At 40.4% G+C, this 26,294-nt stretch overlaps 1 protein-coding gene across 1 annotated transcript in view; it reads left to right on the top strand.

Annotated features, from left to right (window-relative positions):
• The first annotated feature begins 850 nt into the window (after nt 1-850).
• sfrp5 (secreted frizzled-related protein 5) overlaps nt 851-26,294 on the top strand; it is a 30,259-nt gene continuing 4,815 nt past the window's right edge. Inside the window, exons 1-2 of the mRNA XM_088351810.1 lie at nt 851-1,609; nt 16,389-16,466. Of these exons, the coding sequence (XP_088207936.1) occupies nt 1,051-1,609; nt 16,389-16,466 (637 nt within the window). The 5' untranslated portion in view covers nt 851-1,050. The remainder of the gene's footprint in view (nt 1,610-16,388; nt 16,467-26,294) is intronic.

The following is a 26,294-nucleotide window of genomic DNA, read 5'->3' as shown; positions in this document are numbered from 1 at the left end:
AGAGCTTCATTATAGCCAGTTTTCATAAAACATTTAAAGTGATTTTTTTAAACAGATTAGATAATTTCACAAAGTGTTCAACATTGAAAATAAAGTTCATTTTGGATAGTTTTGTGCACAAATAACACTGTTTTCTTTTAAAGAAAATTCTTATTTATAGGACATTTTCTTAACGGATACTTTTTTTCAGTTTTAGTTTGACCTTTGCTGATGACCTTGGTATGTATACATCAAACGGGTTTGACCATAGAGCCCTGCATTCTAAGTGCAGAATTAAATATAAGATGAAGCCAAATGCTCAAAATTAGATAAAATTTGAATTTTTATGAAGCTAATATGCCATAAAATGTTTAGTTCCTGAAAGCAAAGTTAGGGATTGGCCCAGCAAATGTTTTTGGGGGATTTGCCTAGAAAAAAGGCAAAATACATTTTCTATTTGATACAAGAAATCTCCATTACAAAACTGTTGAGTGCTAATGAAGTAAACAGTTTCATTCAATGCACAATTATAAAAGCTTCTTACAAAGACGTAGTGTGACAGCAGGAATGTTGCAGACGTAAGAGATTTCCTCACTCAGTAGAAAGTGTGTGTGTTGAGTGCCTGGTTATTATTTTCAAAACTGAAATATGACTGAGGCATCCTACGAAGGGTTTCGTCTCACTCTTGTTTCAGAGGAGGGGTTTGCTGGTGGGCAGTGGGAACCTCCCCCTGTGCTGCGATTGGCTCTTCTGGATGTGAGTGAATCCCGGGGAGGCCAGTGAGAAGATGAGTGGGCCACGAGGCTGTTCAGGGTGGGGGGCTGGCCGCCTGAGGACCTTAAAGCCTCTGGAGTTCTCATTAGAACCACCGTGGTACTCGGAGGAGAGAGTAGGGTGACTTTCAGCTGGTTTTATGTATACTTTGTTACCTGTCACACACACACAGTTAGACATATTGATAAGATTGGGTATCTAGAAGCGGAGAAGGAATTAAAACCTGTTGGATTATAGAATTCAAGTCACTCTTTGGACAATTTGGATACGAACTTACCAAGTTTTTTGTCCCGAGGTATGGCACAGGGACAAAAGAGCTACAGGTGGGCATTGCCCCAGCGCTCCTTTCACATGGCACTAGGCCTGCGTTTGCTCTCCATCCTCCACCTTCTCCTCAGTGCCTCGGCTGCCGACGAATACGACTACTACAGCTGGCAGTCGGACAACTTCCACAACGGCCGATTCTACACCAAACAACCCCAATGCGTGGACATCCCGGCGGACCTTCGTCTGTGCCACAATGTGGGCTACAAGAAGATGAGGTTGCCCAACCTGCTGGACCACGAAACCATGCCTGAGGTCAAGCAACAGGCCGGTAGTTGGGTACCCCTCCTGGCTAAACGATGCCATGCTGACACCCAGGTTTTCCTCTGCTCGCTTTTTGCGCCCGTTTGCTTGGACCGACCCATCTACCCGTGCCGGTCGCTGTGCGAGGCCGTCAGGGACAGTTGTGCTCCAGTGATGGAGACCTACGGTTTCCCCTGGCCTGACATGCTGACGTGCGATAAGTTCCCCATTGACAACGATCTCTGTATTCCAATGCAGTTCACCGCCAACCATGCAACCCAGCCACCAGGTACGCCGACTTCAAACCTTTTCTCATGCATGTTAATGGTAAATGCTTTTGACATGATGCCAGTGTTCCGTTACACTTTTTAAAACCGCCAATCGTGCCACCCGTCCGCCAGGTATGCAAACTTTAAACAGAAAAGTTACGTCAAAAATGTTAATCATGTATGCTTTTCACATCATGCCAGCGCTTTGTTAAATTTCGGAGAGTACGTAAAAAATGTTATATTTTGGCTCAATTGCTTTCATGATTTGGGCCAAGCCAGAAACATATATTATTATTTTTCCTACATTACTAATTTGACCTAAAGTTCTACAAAATAAAAGGATTTAACTAAAAACATTGTTTAGTTTGTCCGATTATTTCTGTCTACAACATGGGCATAGGTTGGGTTTTGGCATTGGTGGGTATTTGTTATTGTTATTGTTGTTACTGGTTATGATAAAACAATGATTGTTCAATATTCATGGGGGTATGTACCCTATTTTCATGCCAAAACTTCTTCAAACTTCTTTTGGTCTACAAGTGTAGATGTTTGAATACTGAATATCCGAATTTCTGCATCCCTGGACTATACTTGTGTTAAAGAAACAAATTCTACAAATTCAAGCTTATAAAAATCGAATGAATTTTCATGAATAGTTTAGCACCCAAAGAGGAGTTTATAAGTAAGCAGCAGAGGGAATAAATGAGGTAATGGCATGCCCGTAAGTGAAAAATGAGGGCCTACCAATACGTTCATGGTGTGTCTTTTCATGTTCGTCATTCATGTTGTATTTTGAACGATACCTTTAAAAATATCCAACCAAACTGTGGCCCGTGGGCTAATTTGAGACCACCTACCAATTAAGTTGCCCTCTTCCAATACAAACCATTCTAAAACAATATATTATACACTGTACAGCTTTAGTAAGTAACTAAAGATGAATATTAATCAATTATAATTTCCTAAAGCACATTTTTTCATAAAATTGATCTTATTATGACTTACAGAAATAGCCTTTTACGGAACTACATGCAATTCTGTTTGAAAGGACAAGTAAAGAAGACATACCCCCCTACCCCAAACCCACTCTAAGATTTCAGATTGTAAATTCCAGTAAGAACTAGAAAATCATTGTGGCCCTAGTTATCATCAATATGACCGAATCATAATAAAAATAAACATTTGGCTGCAAATATTTGCATTTTTATAATACCATTTAAAAATGTCAAGTATTTTAATGTGCCAATGATAAGTAAAATCGCTGATGCAGCAAAGTTTGTGCAGATTAAAAACTGATTTCCACTACAAATTCTGCAAATTCGGACTCTAAAAAATATCCCTTTCCATTAACCTTTCTGCACGTCGTTTCCCGCACTCGCGATACGTTTATGCCCCAAATCACTCTGGGACTTGTTGCACGGAGAGGAATGATACAAACAAAATATGGCTTATTTGCTTAAAAAACTCAAGTGTATAGGATGATTTCTTCCGGAAATTTTCATTTTATTTTCACTCACACGGAAAAAAAGCCACTGGTGTATCCATCCACATATACATAGTATGTTTCACACTCCTATTGTATGTATTTATGTATAGTGTAAGTCTATGACACAGCAATGAACCTCGTTCTTGGAATACAGAGGAACCAAGCAAGGTACATGGTTTAATTTGGTGAGTCTCCCTAAATGTCACAATTAAGACGCAGAAACAACTTGTATTTAATTGATGGCATATATCTTGCTACTTCGTTGTAACCAGAATACTTTGCGAATTCTTTGTAACCAGAATACTTGCAAACACAATGCGTATATAGGATTTTTTTTGTCTCCAGGCATGAAAACAATTAATTCTGATTCATCCGGAAATTCAATACTCCATTTTTGAATGAATCATTGCCTGCATGGAAAGGTAGTCCATGCTAAATTGCAAAACAGAATAGATATAAAACGTGGTTCATTATTAGGATCTAAAAACTTGGAAACATGGTGCTTAGTCTAGTCCCCCTGGCCATTAGACTGTTAAATGGTCAATCTAACATATAGTTAACTTAAATCTAAACGGCTGCTAATCTGACTTTTTGCACTACTGGCAGTTTTTTATAGCTTGCCACTCATTGCACATTGCTCTCTGCACTATTGTAATTACAGCGTTATTGTTACAGTGTTAATGTTACTGTGTACCTGACTTGTTAACCTGACTGCCCATTTTGCACATCTGGTTAGCTACTCTTCTTGCACTATCGGCACTATGGTAAAATACTATACGTAGCCAAAAGACAATACAACTTTATTTATATCTGTACATTCAAGGAAACTGTGGGGGTCAGATGCATCGACATTTCGTTCTGTATACACGTGTACTAGAATGACAATAAAGTAGATCTGAATCTGAATCTGAATCTGAATCTGAATCTTTACATCTAACAGTTTTCATTGTTAACTAAAACCAAAAGAACTTTGCAAATGGATTGACCGTTACCACCCCTGAGTTCCAAATCACGACTGTACAGTGGTCTTATAAATCAGCCTGCTTCTAAAGCGAGGCATTTCTGAAAATGCTATGATTTAGGGTCCTTCCCTGAGTAAAGTATATGATAAATTATGTTTCAGCGAGAGAAAATCCAGCAAAGGTCAGTAAGAAAATAAAAAGGTAACCAGGAAAGGATTTTAACATAAAAGCTTTAAAGATGATCTTCCCTCCATCACTGCAAGCCTCAGGCCAAGACCACTACCGACGCGGAGACTTAGAGACTCCAGCTGCCGAATTTTTCAGTGAGTTAAGACGAATGGACTGTTGTGTTGAACGGCTTGACTAAAAAGGTGACAAGGCATTATCAGTCCTCGTCCATCAAGAGACAATCAGTCAAGGTGAGGGCTTGGAGGGAATGTGGCGTCTCCCGCAGGTTGCCCCCATGTGTCAATCTACAGTCAAAGACACTAAGGCTTTGTTCGTGGTTATATTTTGCATTCTCAGGTCAGATTTAGTAGAGGAACAGGTGATAAACGTCACTGTGGTTAGGTGAAATCAAGGTGCTACCACATTACTAGCTTCTGCTGATACGATTTTTTTTAAAATCCAGAGTGTTATAGTGACAAAGTCGCGGGTGGACCTGTATGTAGGGAAGCAGGGACAAAGTAACAAACAAACTAGTGTTCTCAAAACAACTAACAAAACACTTCCAAACCAGAAAAAGGGAAGACAAAACAAAACAACATGATGTGACAATGTCAATGATACAAGCAGTGGGGACAGTTAGGTGCAGTTGTGGACACTGAATGCTAGATCCTGACACGTATATTGTAAAAAACAATGACACCTTTAAATTATTGACGAAATTATTCAAATGAGGGGGGGGGGTGGACCGGAGTGCCCGGGGGAAATCCACGCAAACACGGGGAGAACATGCAAACTCCACACGGGGAGGCTGCGGTAGCTGGACTTAAACCACTAACCTCTGCGCACTAACCACAATATTGTTGGATTTAAATATGCATACATATTTAAAACATCTTTCCAATTTTACATTACAAGCATGCAAATTCTCTTGCAAGTTTCTATAAAACCCACAATGTTGACAAAACGTTCTGTGCACAAAAAGAGTAATTGTGTAATACTGCAAATGTAAAAAATAACAATAAAAATAGGGTTTCACCCTTCACTGTTTATTTTTCTAAATGAATCGCAGAGTATTGATTGTATTGTCCTGATCAATCAATAGAAAAAAAAACTTAATATGATGCTAAATATAACGGCCTCGTCAATCAGCTTAGTTTCCTCCTAATTGTGGGTTTTTATATGTTAAAATCCAATAAATCCTCATGAACGAGCAAATAAATCTAACAGAAAAAACTCCTTTCAGACTGAATACGCTAAACATACAATGGAGTGTGTAGCAGGCTACTTGGGCAGCTTGTTGACAATAGTGATGAGTGCTTAGAGGGGGAGTGAAGGACCTGATGGGAGTCTATCAACTGTGGAGAAGTTGGAGAGGTCTCCCCCTCCTTACCTATTGTTTCAGTCTACTGTGGCTTTGTTGGACCTGGCAACCAGCAGGGCAATTAGCAAGGGGAACCAATTAGCCTACCACACTGCCGCTAATCACTCCATAAGATAGGACAAGGGCGCCCTGGACAGAAAGGGAATAAGAGCAATTGTCCTGCCAAAGAGATCGAGGGTGAAAAGGATGTGGAATCGGAAGTGGAAAAGGGGGGAATTAGTTTTTACAAGGACTCTTTCAAAAAAATGCTTCATTGTTCTAATTCCATTTATTAACTTCATGTGCTTATTAGCATTTTCTTTTCGTCCTTACACTGATTTACTCCCCCTCCGTTATGTTTATTACATTCAAATGAACAAAAAGCTCTGTTTAAAGTTCATGAGACTTCCACAAAGTTGTAAATTTAGCTTTTACGCTCCACGTTGGGGGATTGCAAAAAAAACGTCATTTTCAGCCCCTGTCCATCAACCACGTGTGACTTATCTTGGCTTTTAATCAAAAGTGTTCACAGCCAAGTGACAGCGATCCCACATAATAACAGTGGGAAACGATTCTGCGGTAAATATATGCAGCGCCAACTTATTCCATTAGGGAAAAAAGGTCACGCTGTTTTCATAGGACGGCCATCAACTATGTGACATGATGTTTTTGCGGCTCTTGTAAGATGTTCTTAGAAAACAGAAGACCCTTTTTCTACCACCTTCCTGCCGAGACAAAACAATCATTTCAACCCCCCAAAAAATGGCCGGTATGGTTAACCGACATACTGTATATTATTAGGGTTTCCTGACTACTTAAGTCAGATAGGAGTTTGAAATACGCTTGCATGGACACATTTCTATAAAGATTTATACCTAAGAGCATGAATACTCACTTGTACACGCACATGTCAAGTCAAGTCAGGTCATGTTTATTTGTATAGCCCTTAATTACAAGAAGTTTTAAAGGGCTGCAAGGACTACAGACTATTACAGACTACAGACTATTATTACTCCTTACCCTGATCTAAAACTTACATTAGGGGAAGGCAAGACTTAAAAACTCAGCATGAAGAAAATGAAGAAACCTTGAGAAGGGACCACACATTACCATGCTGAAGTAATCCCCTTTCCAGGATGACTAAGCCAAAATGGGTGTTGTAAGGGCATCAACAAACAATACATAGACATCGTCAACATGAAACATAGGTCATTCATAAGCTAAGAAAATTCAAGTGTTTTTCAAGCCTAAATTAGAAAAACAGTCCCACTGAGGTTGCAGATTAAATCTTAAAAGGCAGAGCATTCCTCAGCACCGGGGCTTGAATAGAGAATACTCTCGAACCTGCACATGAAACTAAATCTGTATATAATTAAAACACCTATTCAATATGTACCCTTATGTCTGTGTTAAAAAGTGAGTTAACACATATCACTTACCGCCCAAAGGCCAAGAGGCGGACATTGTGAGAAGAATCACAAATTCTTAGATGAGCATGTAAGACCATCCCCAGGACACGCTCACAAGGGTAAAAAGAACCTGTCCAAGAATTTTTCTCACCAAATTTTCCCAAAAAAGAAAACTAAATTGGGTTTTTAACTACGTTTACATGCAGACATTAACGCGCAAATCGTCATTGTGTCATGATTACTGATGTGACTCACCTGTGCTCGCTCATTTGCTGCCAACCGCCGCGGGTTCTGATTTGCTCCCTGTCACTATTTGAACTCAGTCCTGTCAGTCCCCTGTTGTCAGTACATCTGCAAACCTCAGTGAATACTAGGCAAATCTTTTTCGACCCTGACTCCCACCTTTCCCGTTTTTGCACCCGTCTGTCTCCAGCTATGACCTGTTTTTCTCCTGACCACGTCTGTTCTCCTGTCCTGGCTTACGACCTTGTTTTGTCCCGAGTACGTCTACTCTCCCGTTCTGGCTTACGACTCGTTTCCGACCCCAACCACGCCTTGTTCTCCCAGTCCCGGCTACCGAACCGTTTTTCCGTCCCTGACACAGTCAAGTCACTCACAAAATTCAACAAAGTACTGTGCTTGTTTGGTCCTCATTCCAAAGTGAGATCCATTGTTAAGTACCGTGTGTTTACAAGATATGCTTGTATGTGCTTTGCCAAAAGCATAGACTTACACAATGGCTTCAAATATGACATCATCTATATAAGTAAAGTACAACAATGTTTGCTTATTAATCCAATCCAAACCAAAATACCAAACTCAAGACTTACACTATATATGCATGGCTACAACTGTGACACCCTCTAAATATGGATGGATTTAACCGTGGCATTTTCACAGTTAGAGCAGAAAATGAAACAGAAATGTCCTGAGAAATCAACCAATACAAGTCATGTTTTCCAACCATAACAGAAAATGTTTTTACCTAACTTTTTGAACTGACCAGTTTGTCATGTGTACCTGGTCTTTGGGTAACCTTCCAAAAAAAAGAAATTATTTTGGTATTCTCATTTTCCGACAGTAAATCATAAATTATGTCATCAAATGATTAAAATAATGTTCTAAATAGAGTGAAATATATTGGAATAAAGTATTCCAACACCATTTTATTGTTTGCATATTTTGTATCTAAAAAGGTTCATACTTTGCTGAATTATCACTTTACAAGCACAAATTGAAGTACTGGCCCTTATTTTCCGGGCACTGATTGGCAGTCAACAAGAAGTGTAATCCATACCTAGTAGTCGCCACCATGTTTGTCTTTCACCTTGCTGCTACACTTATTATGCACTGTTTTTTGTTCGCATTAAACAGTACAGTGTCATCTAGCGGTCAAACAATACCCAATGTACCTTTTGTTAAAGTCAATCATTATTAAGACTATTTCGTGGCCATATTTACCCAAATAAAATACATATATATAGTTAAAATCGAATCATACCAAGAGCAGATTTCCTCACGTCCTTCATGTGATGTTGTTACAAGGGAAAGAGACCCCGCCCACAACGTGGGCGTAATTTATTATACTTCAGGGAGAAAGTTCACATGAGCATTTCACAATAAAAGAATATAAGATTGATAAACATACAAGAGATGCAATTAGACTGATTATTGAAGCGTTACTTCATGTGTGTGTGTGTGTATGAGAAACATTTTTTTTATATTTAGTAATATAAAAACAAGCTAATTACCTTGAGACAGAAATTCAAGATATTTACATTGAAAACCTGACACTTTAAAATGAGCAAAATTATCCGTCAACAGTGTAAACATATGTACATTTGTATTTTGTTGCAGCTTTCTGCTAGAATTGCCTTCACGATAGGTCTGCGGAATGTAATGACAGAGCGCTCATTGTCGGCTGGAACCTGCAAAGTGTCAAAGATATTGTCTATCCTGTCAGTGATGTAGCGAGTATAAATTACTGCCCTTTTTAGGAGTAAGTCTGTCAGCACCTTGGCAGCACAATGAACGCTACTCATGTGGCCTTAACGCTTTGAAAAGGAAAATGTGATCCAACGCGTGGAAAAACACCTTTTCAAAATGTATTTTCTCTCACTCTGTATTGAATTCCTGCTGTTTGCAAGAAGCGTGCTGCGATGGGGGAGGCGGAGGGGGACTCCCTGCATGTTTACACCCCCAATTCTCTCCGTTTGCATGCTACATTTACACATGTAGGCTTTCCAACCTAAATCACACGCTGCGTTAAAGCCCCAGCACAACCTCGTATTTATGTCATACGTTTTGCTACTCGTAACGTAGAGTCCCGATGAGGTTGTGAGCCACACACATTTTTTTCCCCTTGGATCAGAAAATATCATGTGTGTTTCAGGCCAGGGACATGTCGAGAGATTCTCGGACGACATGCTGACATTTAATCATCTTTTGTTTGAGGAATGTCACTGGATATGCTGTTACTGTTATATGTTATTACAGTTATGTTTTTACATAAAATAAGTAGCTTACAGGAGAATATATGGCTTCTAATTAGAATAGAATAGAATAGAAGAGAATAGAAGAGAATAGAATAGAAGCTATTTATTGATGTTTACTATTTTTTGTGTGACTGTTACCCAATGCTAAATCCTTTGCACCCTGGTCATCTTACCACTTTTGAGGCCCCTTCTCAAAGTTTCTTATTTTGCTCATGCTAAAGTTTTGAGTTTTTCCTTGCCAGCATGTTGGTTTAAGATCAGGGGATGACTTGACTTGAATAGAATAGAATAGAATAGAATAGAATAGAATAGATGTTCGCTGTGTTTTGTGTACTATTACCCGATGCTAAATCTGTTTCACCCTGGACATCCTGGAAGGGGGATTACCACTTTTGAGGCACCTTCTCAAGGTTTCTTATTTTCTTCATGCAGAGGTTTTGAGTTTTTCCTTGCCCGCATGTTGGTTTAAGATCAGGGGATTGTGTAATTGTAACCTGTGTATTCTTATGAGACATTTTGTGATTAAGGGCTATACAAATAAATGTGACTTGACTTGACTTCACTTGAATAGAATAGAATAGAATAGAAAAGAATAGAATAGAATAGAATAGAATAGAATAGAATAGAATAGAATAGAATAGAATAGAATAGAATAGAATAGAATAGAATAGAATAGATGTTCTCTATGTTTTGTGTGCTATTACCCAATGCTATTTTTTTTGCACCCTAAACATCCTGGAAGGGGGATTACCACTTTTGAGGCCCCTTCTCAAGGTTTTTTATTTTCCTCATCCTGAGGTTTTGAGTTTTTCCTTGCCAGCATGTTGGTTTAAGATCAGGGGATGGTTTAATTGTAACCATTTTGTGAGTAAGGGCTATAAAAATAAATGTGACTTGAATAGAATAGAATAGAATAGCATAGCATAGCATAGCATAGCATAGCATAGCATAGCATAGCATAGCATAGCATAGCATAGCATTGCATGGCATAGAATAGAATAGAATATAATAGGTCTTTATCGTCATCAACTATAAGGAAGGGTGCATTGTTTACTACAAAATTATATGTCTACCATTAAACATGTAACTTTAAAGATAAAGATAAGATAACTAAATGATATTACAATAGCTGGGTAACAGTGAAAAGTTTTTCCAGGGTTATCATGTTCTTGCTTCTCTTTTGCGTTACTGCAAGGACCAATAGTGTATTAAGACAATAGTGATAACGATATAGGGCGTCAACAAATAGCAGACAGGCATTTTAGAGACATAAGGGGTGCACGACTCGCATAGTTATAAGAATATATTTTGTTGTATAATGGGGAAATTGTCACACTGAGGGACACTAAAACACATATAGTTCCACATGTGAAAATATCGTAAGGTGGGGATTCCGTGACCCTGGGGGGGTGTCTGTATTACTCTCAACAAATCAAAGAGAAACCGATTCATCCTAATAGTGAGTATCTTACGAACTACTGTTCTCGGATTCCCAGAATGCAGTACAAAAAATGCGAACACAATCCATCGCTGACCACGGGAATGGTGCTTTGCAAGTCAAGTTTGTCCAAATGTGATGACAAACTTCATGGAAGAGGACGGGCGTGCAAATGACTGGCACGGATATCAGCGCACAACACAAGTGACTGGATGCTGCAGACAGTCGCCACATTGCAGGCATCCAAACGTCGCTTTTCTGTCCAAACTCCTTAACCGACTCGAGCGGGCCGGCCGCCAACACGCCAAACCTCCAGGGAACTCACATGAATTACTGCAGAGTGAATGAGATGTAACTGCTTTATTTTAAACAGACGAGTTTTTGGATCATTTTACTTACAATCAGTGCTGACTGGATTCTTCTCTTTTAAGATGGATTTTAGGACTCCACTTCTGTGGTTTGTGCTCTTGACTCAAGCCTTCCTGGGAGCGCTTTGTGCTTCCTTCTTGAGCTTGAGTGTTTTCTTCCATCCATCTATTTTCCCCTAAAAACATTGCTAGCTTTAGTGCCGACTTTTAATTGTCCCAACAATATGGCAGTTCACCCGATGTTTGTCCTCTATGCCAGATGGACAACCCGGACACACTATACAAAATGAACAAAAATAAGTATACTGTCAAGAACCTCCTTAAGGAAGCACAATTCAGAAACACAGATAAGTACAATCAACGGGGGTCCTTTTTCGGAAGGAAGGCAACGAGGTCGAAAGGTTTACCAGGCGGTACACATCTTCCAGACACAACAAAGAGCTGAGACGAGAACGCTTTGTGCATGACGAGAAAGACAACGAACTAGCAAGGAACCAAGGAGGCTTGGTGCCAACAAGGGGGTAAAGGACTAGTCGTGATAGGAGGAAAAAGCAGTGACGACAGCTGTGAGGAGGAAAAATTGAACTCGGAAGTGACTGGCCATATATGACAAGCTCAAGAGATTTTGGAGGGAGATAGTGAGAGAGAAAGAGAGTTAGGAGAGAGTGATAACGAATGATTGAGACAGGGAGTGAGAGAGAGAGTGAGAGAGAGAGAGAGAGAGAGAGAGAGAGAGAGAGAGAGAGAGAGAGAGAGAGAGAGAGAGAGAGAGAGAGAGAGAGAGAGAAGTGACGGAAAAAATAGAGATGGTAACCGACAGAGAAATACGAACATGAGTGCTGAATTGTGGCATAGACAAACAAAGAACATGTTGGCCCATGGTCACTTTTTTCCATTTGATGTACTACTTTTCCCATTATACAACATTTTAACTTGTTTTTGTAGTAAAACAAACAAGAATAAATAAAATATGGGGACTGTTACAAGTGAATGATAATTAATTAAAAACATTCTTAAAACGGGAAACACGAGGTTTATTTAAAAATGAGTTAAAAATAAGAAACACATATTGTAAATACTATCTTTAAATTGAGAAACTTGAGGTTTAATTTAAAAATAAGAGAGAGATAGAAGAAAAATATCATTTTCAATACTGTTTTTAACTTAAAGTTGTATTTCTGGTAAAATAATAGGGGGACTAATGCTAAAATTAGGTATTTATATTTAAATAAAAACAACAATATTCTTAAAATAAGAAACTTGAGGTTTATTTTGAAATAGGGGAAACTTCGTAGAAAAAAATATCCTTCTAAATAATATGTTTTTAACTCTTTTTTTAGTAAAACAAGAAAAAAATAGAAACACTAGTACAACAAAGAAGTTCAATTACAACAAAATAGGAGCGAAAAACCCCTATCATGAGAAAAGAGGTTTAGTTTCAAAATAAGGTTAAAATTGTAGTCGTCTTTACTGATTATCAGGGGAATTCATAATGCCACATCTTTGTTTTTTTTCAATAAGATTGCAAAATATACATTATTTTTCTACCGAGAGATAATTTTACTGTTTTCAAGAATAAGACTTATTTGTTTACTCTATTTTTTTCCAGATGTAAGAATAACAATGCCTAAAAAAAAGTGATGATGTGTTATGGCTGTTGGCAGATTCTTCTGATTGTAAAAACTAAATCTAAAATTATAATAAATAAATAAAGAGATAAATAAATAAATACATTCATACATTAAAAATAAAACAAATTATGCGACGTAACCGGGCAGTGGACTAAGATCATTTAACTTAACAAATATATATTAATGTTTTATTAATTATTTCAATTTAAAAAAAATACTATATTTATTTATTTTTATTCTTTATTTTATTTTTTATTTTTTTACTTTTCAAGTCGAGTCAAGTTTTTTTCTATGACCCTTAAACAAACAAGTCTTAAAAGGCTGTACAGACTACAGAAACCGTCATTAGCATTCACAACATCCCCTGATCTGAAACCTACGTGAGGGAAAGGGAAAACTCAAAAACCCCAGCATGAGGAAAATTAAGAAACTTTGAAAAGGGCCCAATTAATTAGGTTTTTATGCTATTTAGTGAAAGGCCAAGTAATCAAAGTACTACTTCCTAAAGACCATATTTTGTGTGCCAAGTGAATTGCACCCAGTTAAATGTTTTCTAATATGGACAGTTAGAGGCCTGCATCCCAAACTAAATGATCCTCTCACAGAAAGAGTGAAGGCTGATTCATTGAAGAAAGCGTCAGTCATTCTGAGACGTAATGCTTCGGGGGTTTCACCTCGTGGCGACCCGAGCAGCGGGGCATCGTACACTTTGACCTACCTCATTATCTGGCCAGACACCAAACTTTGGGTTAGGGTGATAACCTTTCAACTCTGACTTTTAACCCAACTCAGGCTGGCTGGTAGCCTGGCTGTGTTTACATCTGTAAACGTGTGACAGGAAGTTTAGACGTGGGGAAAGGGGAAACATACTAGATATTACAGTGGGAGGATTTTTTTTTTTTTTTTCAAATGTTAGACCAGGGGTGGGCAAACTACGGCCTCTGGGCCAGACACGGCCCAAAAGGCTTTTTCATCCGGCCCACCAGGCTTTAAAAAAAAACCTGTTTACTACGGTTTACTGCTGTTTGTCATGGCGCGCAGAAGTGAGCCACTTAGCTTTTCTTGTTGCAGAAATATGCCATCTTACTGTGGTCCTTGTGTAGTCAGAACCCTAGTCTTTGCTATGCTCATTTAAATCTGGCAAAGCACTTTTGGTGATAGTTGGATATCTTAACAATGAGGGTCGTAGGGTGACATTTAATGTGGTGTGTCTTGGGCCAGTACATCTAGGTGGCGCCAACCGCTCTCCAGGCCAACATATGGTTGTTAAATTTGACTTTTTAAGCCGGGCATTCTTTTTATTCTTTTTTTAATTTTTTATTGTACTTGAATTATTTTACATTTTATTTTGAATGCGATTGTTTGTTAAAGCAGCATCCTGGTCATCCACGATGGGGGGATGGCCTCATGTGCGGTCGCTTCTTAAGGTTTTTTAATTCTCCTCATGCTGAGGTTTTTGAGTTTTTCCTTGCCCTCTTGTAGGTTTTAGATCAGGGGATGGTGTAATAACAGTCTGTCGTTTGCAATAGTCTGTAGTCTGTGCAGCCCTTTAAGACTCCTTGTGATTAAGGGCAATACAAATAAACATGATTTGACAAGTGTTTTTAACCATTAAAAGGTTAAAAAAAAATAATACAACATCGACCTATAATGCAGTAACAACAATGTAAGAACAAATGTAATGTTTAAAAAGGGCGCATAATAAATGACTCCTGTATTTCCAATTTGATGAAATGGTCTACATAACACTAATGAAACATTAAATATGTAAATGGAGGTGTCTGGATGTATAATAGTTCAATTCAGTTCAAAGTTTTTATTGTTATATGCATAATAAAGAACCACGATTCCCTGCACAATGAAATTATTACTTTGCTGGCCACACAGTTACTAGCGTAATATAACTAAGCAACTATATACAGTACATGTACCGTATTTTCCGCACTATAGGGCGCACCGGGTTATAGGGCGCACCCCCAAAAAATAGTTTTTGGTCCTATATCTTCCATACATAAGACGCACCGGATTATAAGGCGCTACAATGGGAACGTCGACAAAACAGTCAGATGATTCAGTCAAACTGATTACCCCCTTAACATTCCCAAAGCTTGCAAAGAAGCAAATACGTGTCGTAGACACGTGCGGATGCGGTGTCCGTACGATGTCACTCAAATGCATCATTACAAATATCATTCGGAAGATTAAAGTCTTGGGATTTAAGAAATGCCAACCATTCCTTAGTTTCTATTTTCTTTTTCGCTCACAACTTTACTGTGCATATGACAATAAACACTTGGAATTCAGTTTAATTCACTCAACTCATCACAGCAACATCAGGATCGTTCTAAAACAAAATACCGGGAAAATGTAAAGCCGCATAGCTCACCGAAGTTCTCACGTTTAATAATGATACGCAATCATGGTCTTCTTACAACCGTGATTGTAGTAAATCCAGGAGAGTAAAATATCTACAAATACAGAATGGTAAAATATGTTTTTTCTATCCCGTAGACAACCAAACTTGCTATTCACATTCATCTTTTTGGCCAATTGCGGGCTTTGTTTTGGCCCTTTAGCCTATGCGAGCCTGTAAATAATAAAAAGGATCCGCCTCCTTTACCTCCGAATAACTTTAGCCAATAGTGATCGATTCAAATGATGATTGACACATTGGCTGGGAAATGAAACGCCGGCATATGTATCCCAGCATACACCGCGAAACACATCGCCTACGAGGAATAATCTAGTCGGCGGCTGCTTGCCTTTGTCGCGAGACCTTGCGACTTAATATTGATCCATATATAAGGCGCACTGTATTATAAGGTGCATGGTCAGTTTTTGAAAACAAATAAAGGCTTTTAGGTGCGCCTTATAGTGCGGAAAATACGGTATATATAAAGAATATTACGAATATCCAAAATATAAAAATAAAAGATGAACTCAAGATGACTTAAGACTATAAGATAAAAACAAGATAAAACACAGTTGAAAGTGACTGTAGTGCAAGAATAGTCCAAGTATGGTCCAGTTTAATGTGTCTGTTGTGTAATATTCATGCATTGCCGAGGTATCGGACCCCTATGATCAAATCAATCATTTTTAGTTTAGCCCCACTGCTAAATTTTTTAACTAAACTACCCACTTTGCTAGGTCACTTGTTTTTATTACATGTTGAGCTTTCCTTGCTCAGGTGTTTACCTTCACAACCTCGACGTCTCCACCGAAACACGAACAGCACATAAGTAAACCCTTTTTCTGCAGCGTCATTTCAGGTCAAATATCTTAATGTCTACTGGAGTGTGAAACGCTTGCAAGGCAAATCACTTCTGACAGTGAAGGAGGGGGTGTTGCTCCAAAAAACGCTAATGATTTGGTACAAACGCAGGATTTGGATTTGAGCTATTCGGACCTGCAGAGCGCCAATGAGTAATCATGCTAGAGAGTTGTTTTTAACGTGCTGCTTTTGGTTGTGTTCCCATTAGTGTCGAAGGTGTGTCCCCCCTGTGACAACGAGCTGAAAGCGGACACCATCATGGAGCACTACTGTGCCAGCGATTTTGGTAAGTACATTAGACCCCGAATTCACAGGTAGAAAAAAATGACTTTCTTCGCCTTCAGATAAGAATTTAAATGGTACCACCCAGCCGCTGTGCCACCCTAAATATTATATATATATATTTTAAAAGTATATAGACCCCCAGGATACGGTATTAATCCATTCTAAGGTAGAGATCATAAATACAATTGCCATGTAGCTGGAGATAAAAACCTATGGTAATCACCCAATGTTTTTACCACACCAAAAACCCTAAAGCAGGGGTGTCAAATTCATTTTAACTCGGGGGCCACAGGATAGAACAAGCATTCTGTCGGGGGCCGGACTAGTAGATTAAAGAGAAAGAATAAGAGAGATAAAGAAATAAGAGAAAAAGGAGGGAAAAGGAGAGAAGGCAGGACAAAGAAACAAAAAAAGGGAGAGAGGGAGAGAGCATGAGGAACAAAAGAGATAAAAAAGTCGTGAGAGAGGGGAAAAAGAAAGGGAGAGGAAGAAAGAAATCCAAAGAGAAATAGAAAGACAGAAGGAGAGAAAAGAGAAAGGAAAACGCAAAGGGTAAGAAGAGAGAAAGAGAAAAGGAAAAAAGGAAGTTAGAGCAAAAGAAGTTAAAAAGACATAGAGAGAGAAAGAAACAAAGAGCAAGAAAAAAAAGAGAAAAAGAGAGACACAGAGAGTGAAAGAGACAGAGACAGAGAGTGGGAGAAAAGGGGTGGGAAAGAGAGAAAGAGAGAAAGAGAGAGAGAGAGAGAGAGAGAGAGAGAGAGAGAGAGAGAGAGAGAGAGAGAGAGAGAGAGAGAGAGAGAGAGAGAGAGAGAGAGAGAGAAATACAAATACAGGGTCTTTGTCCGAGGCACCTGGCTTTGGCAACATTGAGTTGACATATTTCAACCTGCAGCTTGTTTTTCTCTTGTGCTTCTCTGAGTGTTGTCTCGCGGGCCGGATTCAATCCCTTGGCGGGCCTGATCTGGCCCACGGGCCGCCTGTCTGACACCTCTGCCCTAAAGCATTAAATTATCAAAAAAGGACTACTAATAAGTATTACTTATGTGTCACATATGTGTGTATTATTAAATATCATTAAAAATCTACATTTAAAGGAAAAACACAATTCTAATTACATTTTGTGTGACATGACTGGTACAGTGGAGTAAGTGGGTGGATGCAGAGGGGGGGGGGGCAGCAGATAAAAATGAAGAATTCCACCTGCAAGGAATGACATGCCCTTACAAAACAAATTGACTCCTCATTCTCTGGAATTGTCCCAATTGCTGATTGGCATAACCAGGGGTTCGACAGAATTTTGGAGACTATGGACGTTTATTATGCAACAGCAGTGGCAATCTCTTCATCTGCCCCGTCGCCCGCTATCCATCATCCCTTGTTTCAATCTGAATAAAATATTTCGAGATTGAGTTGCAAAAACACATTTCTTAACGAGGGTCAACGATACGTGTGCCTTCTTCTTATTTCTTGATTATATTGCGCTCTGTTTCCATGGTTATTATGTATTTTCTTCTCCCTTTAGAATCACTGAAAGTGAATAAAGAAAGTACAAAAAACTTAACAGTATTTTGCAAAACCTTTTAAGAATCACACCAGAGATGGAACTGATCGAAGAGAAAGGAAGTATGGGAAGTACTATAGTCAATAGCAGCCTTTTCATGATACCATGATGCAAACAAACAGCAGACCGGCGTTTTATATGACATTGAAAAATAGAATACAGGCGTAATAGAGACGTAACACTGTCACGAAACGGGTCGAAAAGCAGGAAGTTGGAACTCATTTGCGTAGACGATCTGTCACTTTAATTGAGAAAGAAAAGTAGTCCAACACACAAATGGACCAAAAACAAAACAAAGCAGGCTCAAATGAAGACAAAATTACAGACTAGGCATTTAACGGGATTAAACAAAACTTGCAGGAATCTCTCAGAATGTTTCACCGAAGTGCAACAAAGTCCAAAATGAACAGGTTTTCAACAAGGGTAAACAATGATCTGGCAAAGGGCAGTTCCAAAAGATGCGTTTAAGTACCCATAGGAGTAATCAGGAAATGCAGGTCAGCCGGTGTCAAGGGGCGGGCCCAGCTGGGTGCCATGACAACCGTGCAGGACATGACAAACACACACACTCATACGTACAAACACTAAATTTTGTAAGTTTTTTGGTGCAAAATAATTTGTTGTTGATGTCGTATATCGGGGAAAATGCAATAAAGAGAGCCCTTAAAATTTCCCATCATTTTCCAGACTGTAAAGCGAAAACCTTGTGAGACAGGGAGGTCATTTCCACCAGGGATCTGCTATTGTCAGATCATAGTTATAATTTGTTAAAAAATGAGAAATAACAGTCTCTGTGCTGCTAGTAAAAAAATCAAAGTATGGCTAGAGTTACTAAATGGTTATAAGCATAATAAAAAAAAACATTTCCTGAAAAAACGAGTTTGTGAATGTCGGTAGCACGATAATATCTTTCAACATACACGTCAGACATGATAAGGTCAAAGATTAGATAAGACATAATAAACGTTATCAGTCCTACAATATATTTTGCTCTAAAATTCAAGGTTATATGTGTGTGAGCATATATGTTAGGTTCAGAAGTTAAAACTGTGAATGGGTAGTTAATGGTTATCAAGGTTGGACGACCACAACATTAAACAAAAGGTAATTTATACTAAAACAAAGTGAAAAAATATACATTTTATTTTTTGTATACATTTGTATCCGATTTTTTCACTTGTTTCTTGTTTTGTTACCTCAAATATTATATTGAAATATATTTAAAAAATACTTCAAATGAGTACATTTTATGCAACACACTAGATTTCACAGCAAAAACGAAAATACATTTACTGTTTCTCGTTTTAAGAATTATTTTTTTTCCTTTTGCAAAGTCATTTTTCCTCATAATATAGGTAAACTAGTAAATAAATATCAGGGTATTTTTTTGTTTTTCCTGTGCCCGTTCGTTTGGTGCCAGCTGCTGCTCGTTTCCTGATTGGTTACCCTCCTATTTAAACTCAATACTCCATTCACTCCTGGTCAGTCCGTCAGTGAACCTCCGCACATGCAAAGCAAGCACTATTTGACTCTGGCTTCCGTCTGTCCTGTCCTTAACTGTATACTACTCGTCTGAAACGGGCTTCTCGATCGTGTCCGGCTCCCTGACCTTTTCCTTTCTTCGACTACGCTCCGATCTCCCGCCCCGGCTACTCGACCCGTTTCTGCCCACCGACCACGCTCTGATTTCCCGCATTGGACTCGTTTCTGCCCATCGACCACGCTCCGATCGCCCGTCCCGGCTACTTGACTCGTTCCTGCGTTCCGACCACCTCTGATTCCGTGAACTCCCTGCCCCTCCTGCCCAGCGATCGCCGGATTGCTGGCACTTGCTTTCCCGTATCTGACTTCTCAGCTTCCGCGATAAAATTTGTTGTGAAACGATGAGCCACTGGGTCCACCATCTGTTCTGATTCTGAGACATTCACGCCATATGTTACAAATAATCTGACATGCATGTTTTTGGCAATGTGGGACAAAACCGGAGTGCCTGGAGGGAAACCCACACAGGCACGGGGAGATCATGCAAACTCCACATGGGGAGGCTGCTGAACCTGGACTTGAGCCCCGAACCTCCGCACCATAGGGCTGTGCGCTAACCACCCATCCACCGTGCCGCCCTTCCTAAATTAAAATTAGCTACATTTTCTACCAAAGGGTTAACGTATAGTGTTCTTTTTGGAAGAGCTTCACTTTGCTTACTGAATTAAAATAATCTTTCCTGTCATTAAAATCAACGTGGGATCATTGATTCCAACGAGATTACACATGGCTGAGACAGTATAGGACGGATTTTAGCAATGTTACGAAGATGGAAGAAAGCGGTTTTAGTAATTTTCTTCACATGTGTTTGAAAGGACAGATCGGGGTCAAATATGACACCTAAATTTTTAACTGAGTCACTCTGTGTGATGTGACATTTGTCAATGTTCACTGCAGTTTTTGAGAATAAGTCACGGCATTTAGATGGACTAATAATCCCTAACGCCCCCGATAATAATAATTATAATATTAATAATGATAATATATTGTATTTCGAAGCCCCTTTCAGGACACCCAAGGTCGCTGTACATATAGTAGGACACAACAATAAAGGAAGAGTAAAATAGATAAATAAGCAAGTAGTTGGCTTGCATGGCTGACACTGCTATAGGTAAGTAAGTGTGTGTGTGTGAATGGGTAAGTGTGAAGCACATTGTAAAGCGCTTTGAGAGGTCTTTTTTGACTTGAAAAGCGCTGCATAAATGCAGACCATTCACATTTATCCATGATATACAGCAGTCGTTACTATACTTGCTCTGTGCATAAAATAGAGGCACATAAATGATCCAACCATCCATCCATCCATCCATTGTCTTCCTCTTATCCGAGGTCGGGTCGCGGGGGCAGCAGCCTCAAAAGTGAAGCCCAGACGTCCCTATCCCTAGCCACCTCCTCCAGCTCATCCGACGGGACCCCGAGGCGTTCCCAAGCCAGCCGAGAGACAGAGTCTCTCCAACGTGTCCCGGGGCCTCCTGCCGGTGGGACATGCCCGGAACACCTTTCGAGGGAGGCGTCCAGGAGGCATCCTTATCAGATGCCCGAGCCACTTCAACTGGCTCCTCTCAACGCGAAGGAGCAGTGGCTCTACAGAGTCCCTCCCGGATGACTGAGCTTCTCACCTTATCTCGAAGGGAGAACCAAGCCACCCTGAGGAGGAAACTCATTTCGGCCACTTGTATCCGCGATCGTGTTCTTTCGGTCATGACCCAAAGTTCATGACCATAGGTGAGGGTAGGAACGTAGATCGACCGGTAGATCGAGAGCTTTCCCTTTCGGCTCAGCCCCCTCTTCACCACGACGGACCGGTACAGGGTCCGAATGACGGCAGACGCTGCACCGACCCGTCTGTCGATCTCCCGTTCCATCCTACCCTCACTTGTGAACAAGACCCCAAGATACTTGAACTCCTCCACTTGGGGCAAGACCTCCTCCCCGACCCGGAGGGAGCATACCACCCTTCTCCGACTGAGTACCATGGCCTCGGACTTGGAGGTGCTGATCCCCATCCCGGCCGCTTCACACTCGGCTGCGAATCGCTCCAGCGAGAGCTGAAGATCACGGCCTGAGGAAGCCAACAGCACCACGTCATCTGCAAAAAGCAGTGACGCAAGGCTGAGGCCCCCAAACCGGACTCCATCCCCACCAAGGCTGAGCCTAGAAATTCTGTCCATAAAAGTTATGAACAGAATCGGTGACAAAGGGCAGCCCTGGCGGAGCCCAACCCTCACCGGGAACGAATCCCATTTGATTAAAATGTGACCGGATCAGCAATAAAGAAAAAAAAACTTTCTCAAAACTCCTATGTCATTTGGCAATGTCACCCACACCTATAAAACACTAATAAGATCCATCACATTTTAAATCACATCCCTTCAACCCTAAACAGGCACCGCAAAGCACGTCTCGGTCATGACTCCATCCCCTCACGTGAAATCGGTTTGGCTGACCGATTGCAGTATTACTAATCGCTGTGCGACTAAAGATCAGAGAACCTAGCAAGGATTCTTTTCAGTTGTTTAAAAGAAACATGAGCAAGACATTCCTCTGCCTATTCATGTGAGCCCCCGGCTGACAAACGAGGGGAGAATGCCGCGAGTATACGCCGAGAGATGAAAGCGAGGGACGACTCCGTGATACTATTGTAAAACCCGAGTGCGGTTTAATCTCGCACGTTAATAATATTGCGCTCGTTTGCTTTGAAGTCGTTTCAAGTCTGGTTCACGTTACCGTTTTCTTATGTGATATCTTGAGTCATGTTCTTTGATAATAGATCACAAAATATATGCTGATGGAGAAATTGCCTGAAAACGCTAAATCAGCTGGGCGGCAGTAGCTCAGGAGGTAGAGCGCTCGTCTTGGTATCAAGAGGTTCCCAGTTCGAATCCCGGCTTGTCCGAGTTACATGTCAAAGTGTCCTTGGGTAAGACACTGAACCCCTAATACCCCCAATATGCAGGTTAGCGTCTTTCATGGCTGCAATAGAAGGCCGCTATTGGGAAATGTGAAGCACACTGTAAAGCGCTCTGGGAAGTCATTGACTTGAAAAGCGCTATATGAATGCAGATCATTTAATTTCATTACAAAAGTTGAACTTTTAGTGAGACATTTAGGGTTCCCTTGGATACTCTTTGAAGGACAGGATTCGTTTTTAATCATTTCGTATTGTGAAAATTTGCTCGTTACTCGAGCAATTTGAGCTACGAGCACGATCCTGAAATTAATTAAGCTCCAGACCAGAAAAGGAGACAGTACCGATCTGCGTTTGTTTTTCAGAGCTTTATTTAGAAGGAGGAAAGGGCTTGGACCCACGATCCGGTGATGGGCGGTCACGGGTAGCAGATCGCTTGGAACGCGGAAGTGGCCCTTCCGTGGCGAGCGAAGGCAGTGTCGAGAGCGGGAGAAGAACAGGTTGATGGCCGGGGCGGTGGAGCAGAAACATAATCAAGTTCAGAAAAGGGGTCGTGCCGGGAATGAAACAGGAATCAGGACAGAATAGAGTCAGGGTTGAAAGGGCTTGCCTAGCATGGGCTGAGGTTCGCAGACGGACTGACAACGGGTGACAGGAAGACAGGGGTTTAAAAGGAGTTGAGCAGCCAATCAGCGTCCGAGGCAGTTGGCGCCAAAGGAGCCGACTCAGGTGCCTCGCATCAGTAATCATGACAACATTTGTACTGGCAATAATTTGCTGCCAGTCGGATCATTGACTGCTTGTAAATATATCCACATTTATTGTACCATATTTTCACGGCCGTAGGGCGTACAGTGTTAAAAGGCGCAGTCTCTACAGCTGGTTTTATTTTTCTATTTAACACATACACAGGGCACACCGAACAATAGGGTGTGAGTGCCCTCTGCTGCGGTCGCCTCACAACACAGACAAGTGTGTGTACATACGCTTCCCTACTTACAAACGAGATTCCGAACTATCGTTCTTAGTTGAATTTGTTTGTAAGTTGCTTCAGTGCTATATTTTGTATGTTTAAGGTTTATATAAGTATGTTTAAGGCTTGTATAAATAACTACATTGTTTTGTACTAAAAAAAAAAACATTCTAAAATACTATTCTCTGAAAATATAAAAAGTTAAGTTTAACTTACTTTTGGAAGATGGGCTTCAAGAGTTAGGCGACTTACTCCACCGTGATAAAAAGTGGCAGAAAAAATCGATCCAACCATCTACTCAACAACATCAAGCTTCCATATTCCACTTTCATTTCAAATGAAACGGCCTGCCTCTCATTTACACTTCACACCAACCATATTGAATGGATGCACGAGATATTGACAATAAAAATGTCAAAGTTCTTAGTGTGCTGGAGATACAGTATAGAATGATTACACACAAATTAGGAAGAGGAAGCTGATTTCTTCTTCGGGTTGGATGCTGGGTGACCTCTCACAGCACCACACGCCGGTAGCGGCGGAAATAATCACTACAGTACTGTTCTGTACTCGGAAAAAGGTGCGCACAATGCAACATCTAACTTACAGCAAAATCTGAATATTTTTTGACATCCCGGAAAAAATGATCGTATCCATTGTTTTTCGTAAGTGAAATTATCATAAATCTGGGAGCGTCTGTATTTAAAAATGCGGTACTGATTACAAAGTAAACCACACAGAATTGGGTCCGGTTTTTTGTTCATCTCCCTCCACTTGCGAACCTTTGATTCATTAATCTTAATAAGTCTTTGGTTTACATGTTCTTTCGCATAGCTTATAAATCAACCCACCTAGCGGACGAAAACACGGAAATCATTCAATGAAAGAAAAGTTTTGGTTTGAATTAATACTTAAGTACAAAAATCTGTTCAGGCTCCAGTAGCACAATAACTTTTAAATTGCTAGACAGGCTACGGTGTTAGCATCCATGATTACTTCCGCAAACAATGGATGTACGCTTCCTCTCTTGCACAAGCAGGACACTTGTCGTGTTCACACAAGAGACTCATAGCAGTCACAGGAGATCGCAAGCAAGTCACATTTATTTGGAAATGTAATTAATCTCCCAAAAATATTGGATTTTACCCAAAAATCTGAATTGAGCACTAAGCTCTGCAATTAAACCTCGCCTTGTATACACACCCACACAGTTATATGGTGTCCTTAGCTACGTCACACATATTGCGCAACCGCACGATAGGGGGCACCGCACAATTTGAATAAAATCAGAGACTGACTGTGTGTTATGTAGGCCTCATGGTCGTGGAAATACGAACAACCCAATATAAACAGCTGTACGAATTTTATATTTATAAATATTTTTTTAATATTTTCAACTTCATTTTGGGTTTTTTGAGGTATCAACTTTAACAATGATTACAGTGACTATTGTCGATTGTGAATTCACAAGAACCTTGCTTACCTGAAACTATTCTCTCACACATACGGAGACGCCAAGGCCCGCAAAGGTCCGAAGTCAGACACCTCATACCAAGCCGCAAAGCAAAGCGCCCACATTCCGCTTGGTAACACGCTATCTCCTCACATGCGGCCCTCGCGTATCAGGAGATGTTTATGGAACAGTAGACAGGCAACCCAAGAGTGCGATGGCCGACTTCCAAGAGGTCCTCGGCAGTGCTTTTGCCCAGTTTGTGATTAATTTCAGCTGTCAGACGGCCGAGCCAGAGGATTCCTGTCTCAAGTGGTTGGCAGCTCCGTTTTGGTCTCTCTAAAGTTGAGTTAAACAGTTTTCAACGGGAGCCTTGATTGGTGGTACCACTCAGAGCTTTGTTGGATCGATCGAGCCAAGTCTCTCCGGCCTGATTTCGACATTCTTAGCTTGAGCAATGCTGTATTATTCCCGTCAAAAGGCATGATGAAAAGACAAACCTGCAGATCAATTTAGGCCGCATTTGGAATGATTAGACCAGGGGTGGGCAAACATTTTGTGTTTGAAATGAAATGAAATGATCTGCATTTATATAGCGCTTTTCAAGTCAATGACTTCCCAAAGCGCTTTACAATGTGCTCCATATTTCCCAATAGCAGCCTTGTATTGCAGCCATGTAAAACGCTAACCTGCTTATTGGGGGTATTAGGGGTTCAGTGTCTTACCCAAAAACTCTTCGACATGTAACACAGACGAGCCAGGATTCGAACTGGGATCCCTTGATCCCAAGACGAGCGCTCTACCTCCTCAGCTACTGCCGCCCCCGATAAAGTCTCAACCCTGATACTCAAGCGTCTAAGTGAGGTATGGGATCGAATCCAGCTCCCAGCCGTCCTGTGCGGAGTTTGCATTTTCTTCCCGTGCTTGCGTGGGTTTCCTCCGGGCACTCCGATATCTTCCCACATTCCAAAAACATGCATGTCAGGTTACTTGGCCAGTCCAAATTGTCCATAGGTGTGAATGAACCAGTGATTTGTCTTTCTCTGTGTGCTCTGTGACTGGCTGACTACCAGTTCAGGGTGTCCCCTGCCCACTGCCTGAATGTAACTGGGATGGACTCCGGCCTCCCCGCAACCCTACTGTATATGCAGTGCAAAAAATGAATGGATGGACTGATCCATTTGTTCTCCTTTGGTGTTCATTAATAGATATACTTGCAGGCATCTACATGTAGATGTTTGATTTCAGCAACTTAATTGGCCTCCTCCCCTGGTGGAGACCAATAATGCAAACAATGACAACAAATAAAACCACCCAAGAATAAAAAGCATTTTTCATTACGAGCATTTAATGATCAAAATAGAACAACTGCAACACTGATTTTGAAAAATATAT

Source organism: Urocampus carinirostris, chromosome 13 (assembly GCF_059441175.1).
Source record: "Urocampus carinirostris isolate Australia breed hairy pipefish chromosome 13, RoL_Ucar_1.0, whole genome shotgun sequence".
NCBI classification, from domain to species: Eukaryota; Metazoa; Chordata; class Actinopteri; order Syngnathiformes; family Syngnathidae; genus Urocampus; species Urocampus carinirostris.
The sequence above is the reverse complement of the archived record's forward strand: the minus strand, read 5'-3'. Positions and strand labels throughout refer to the sequence as shown.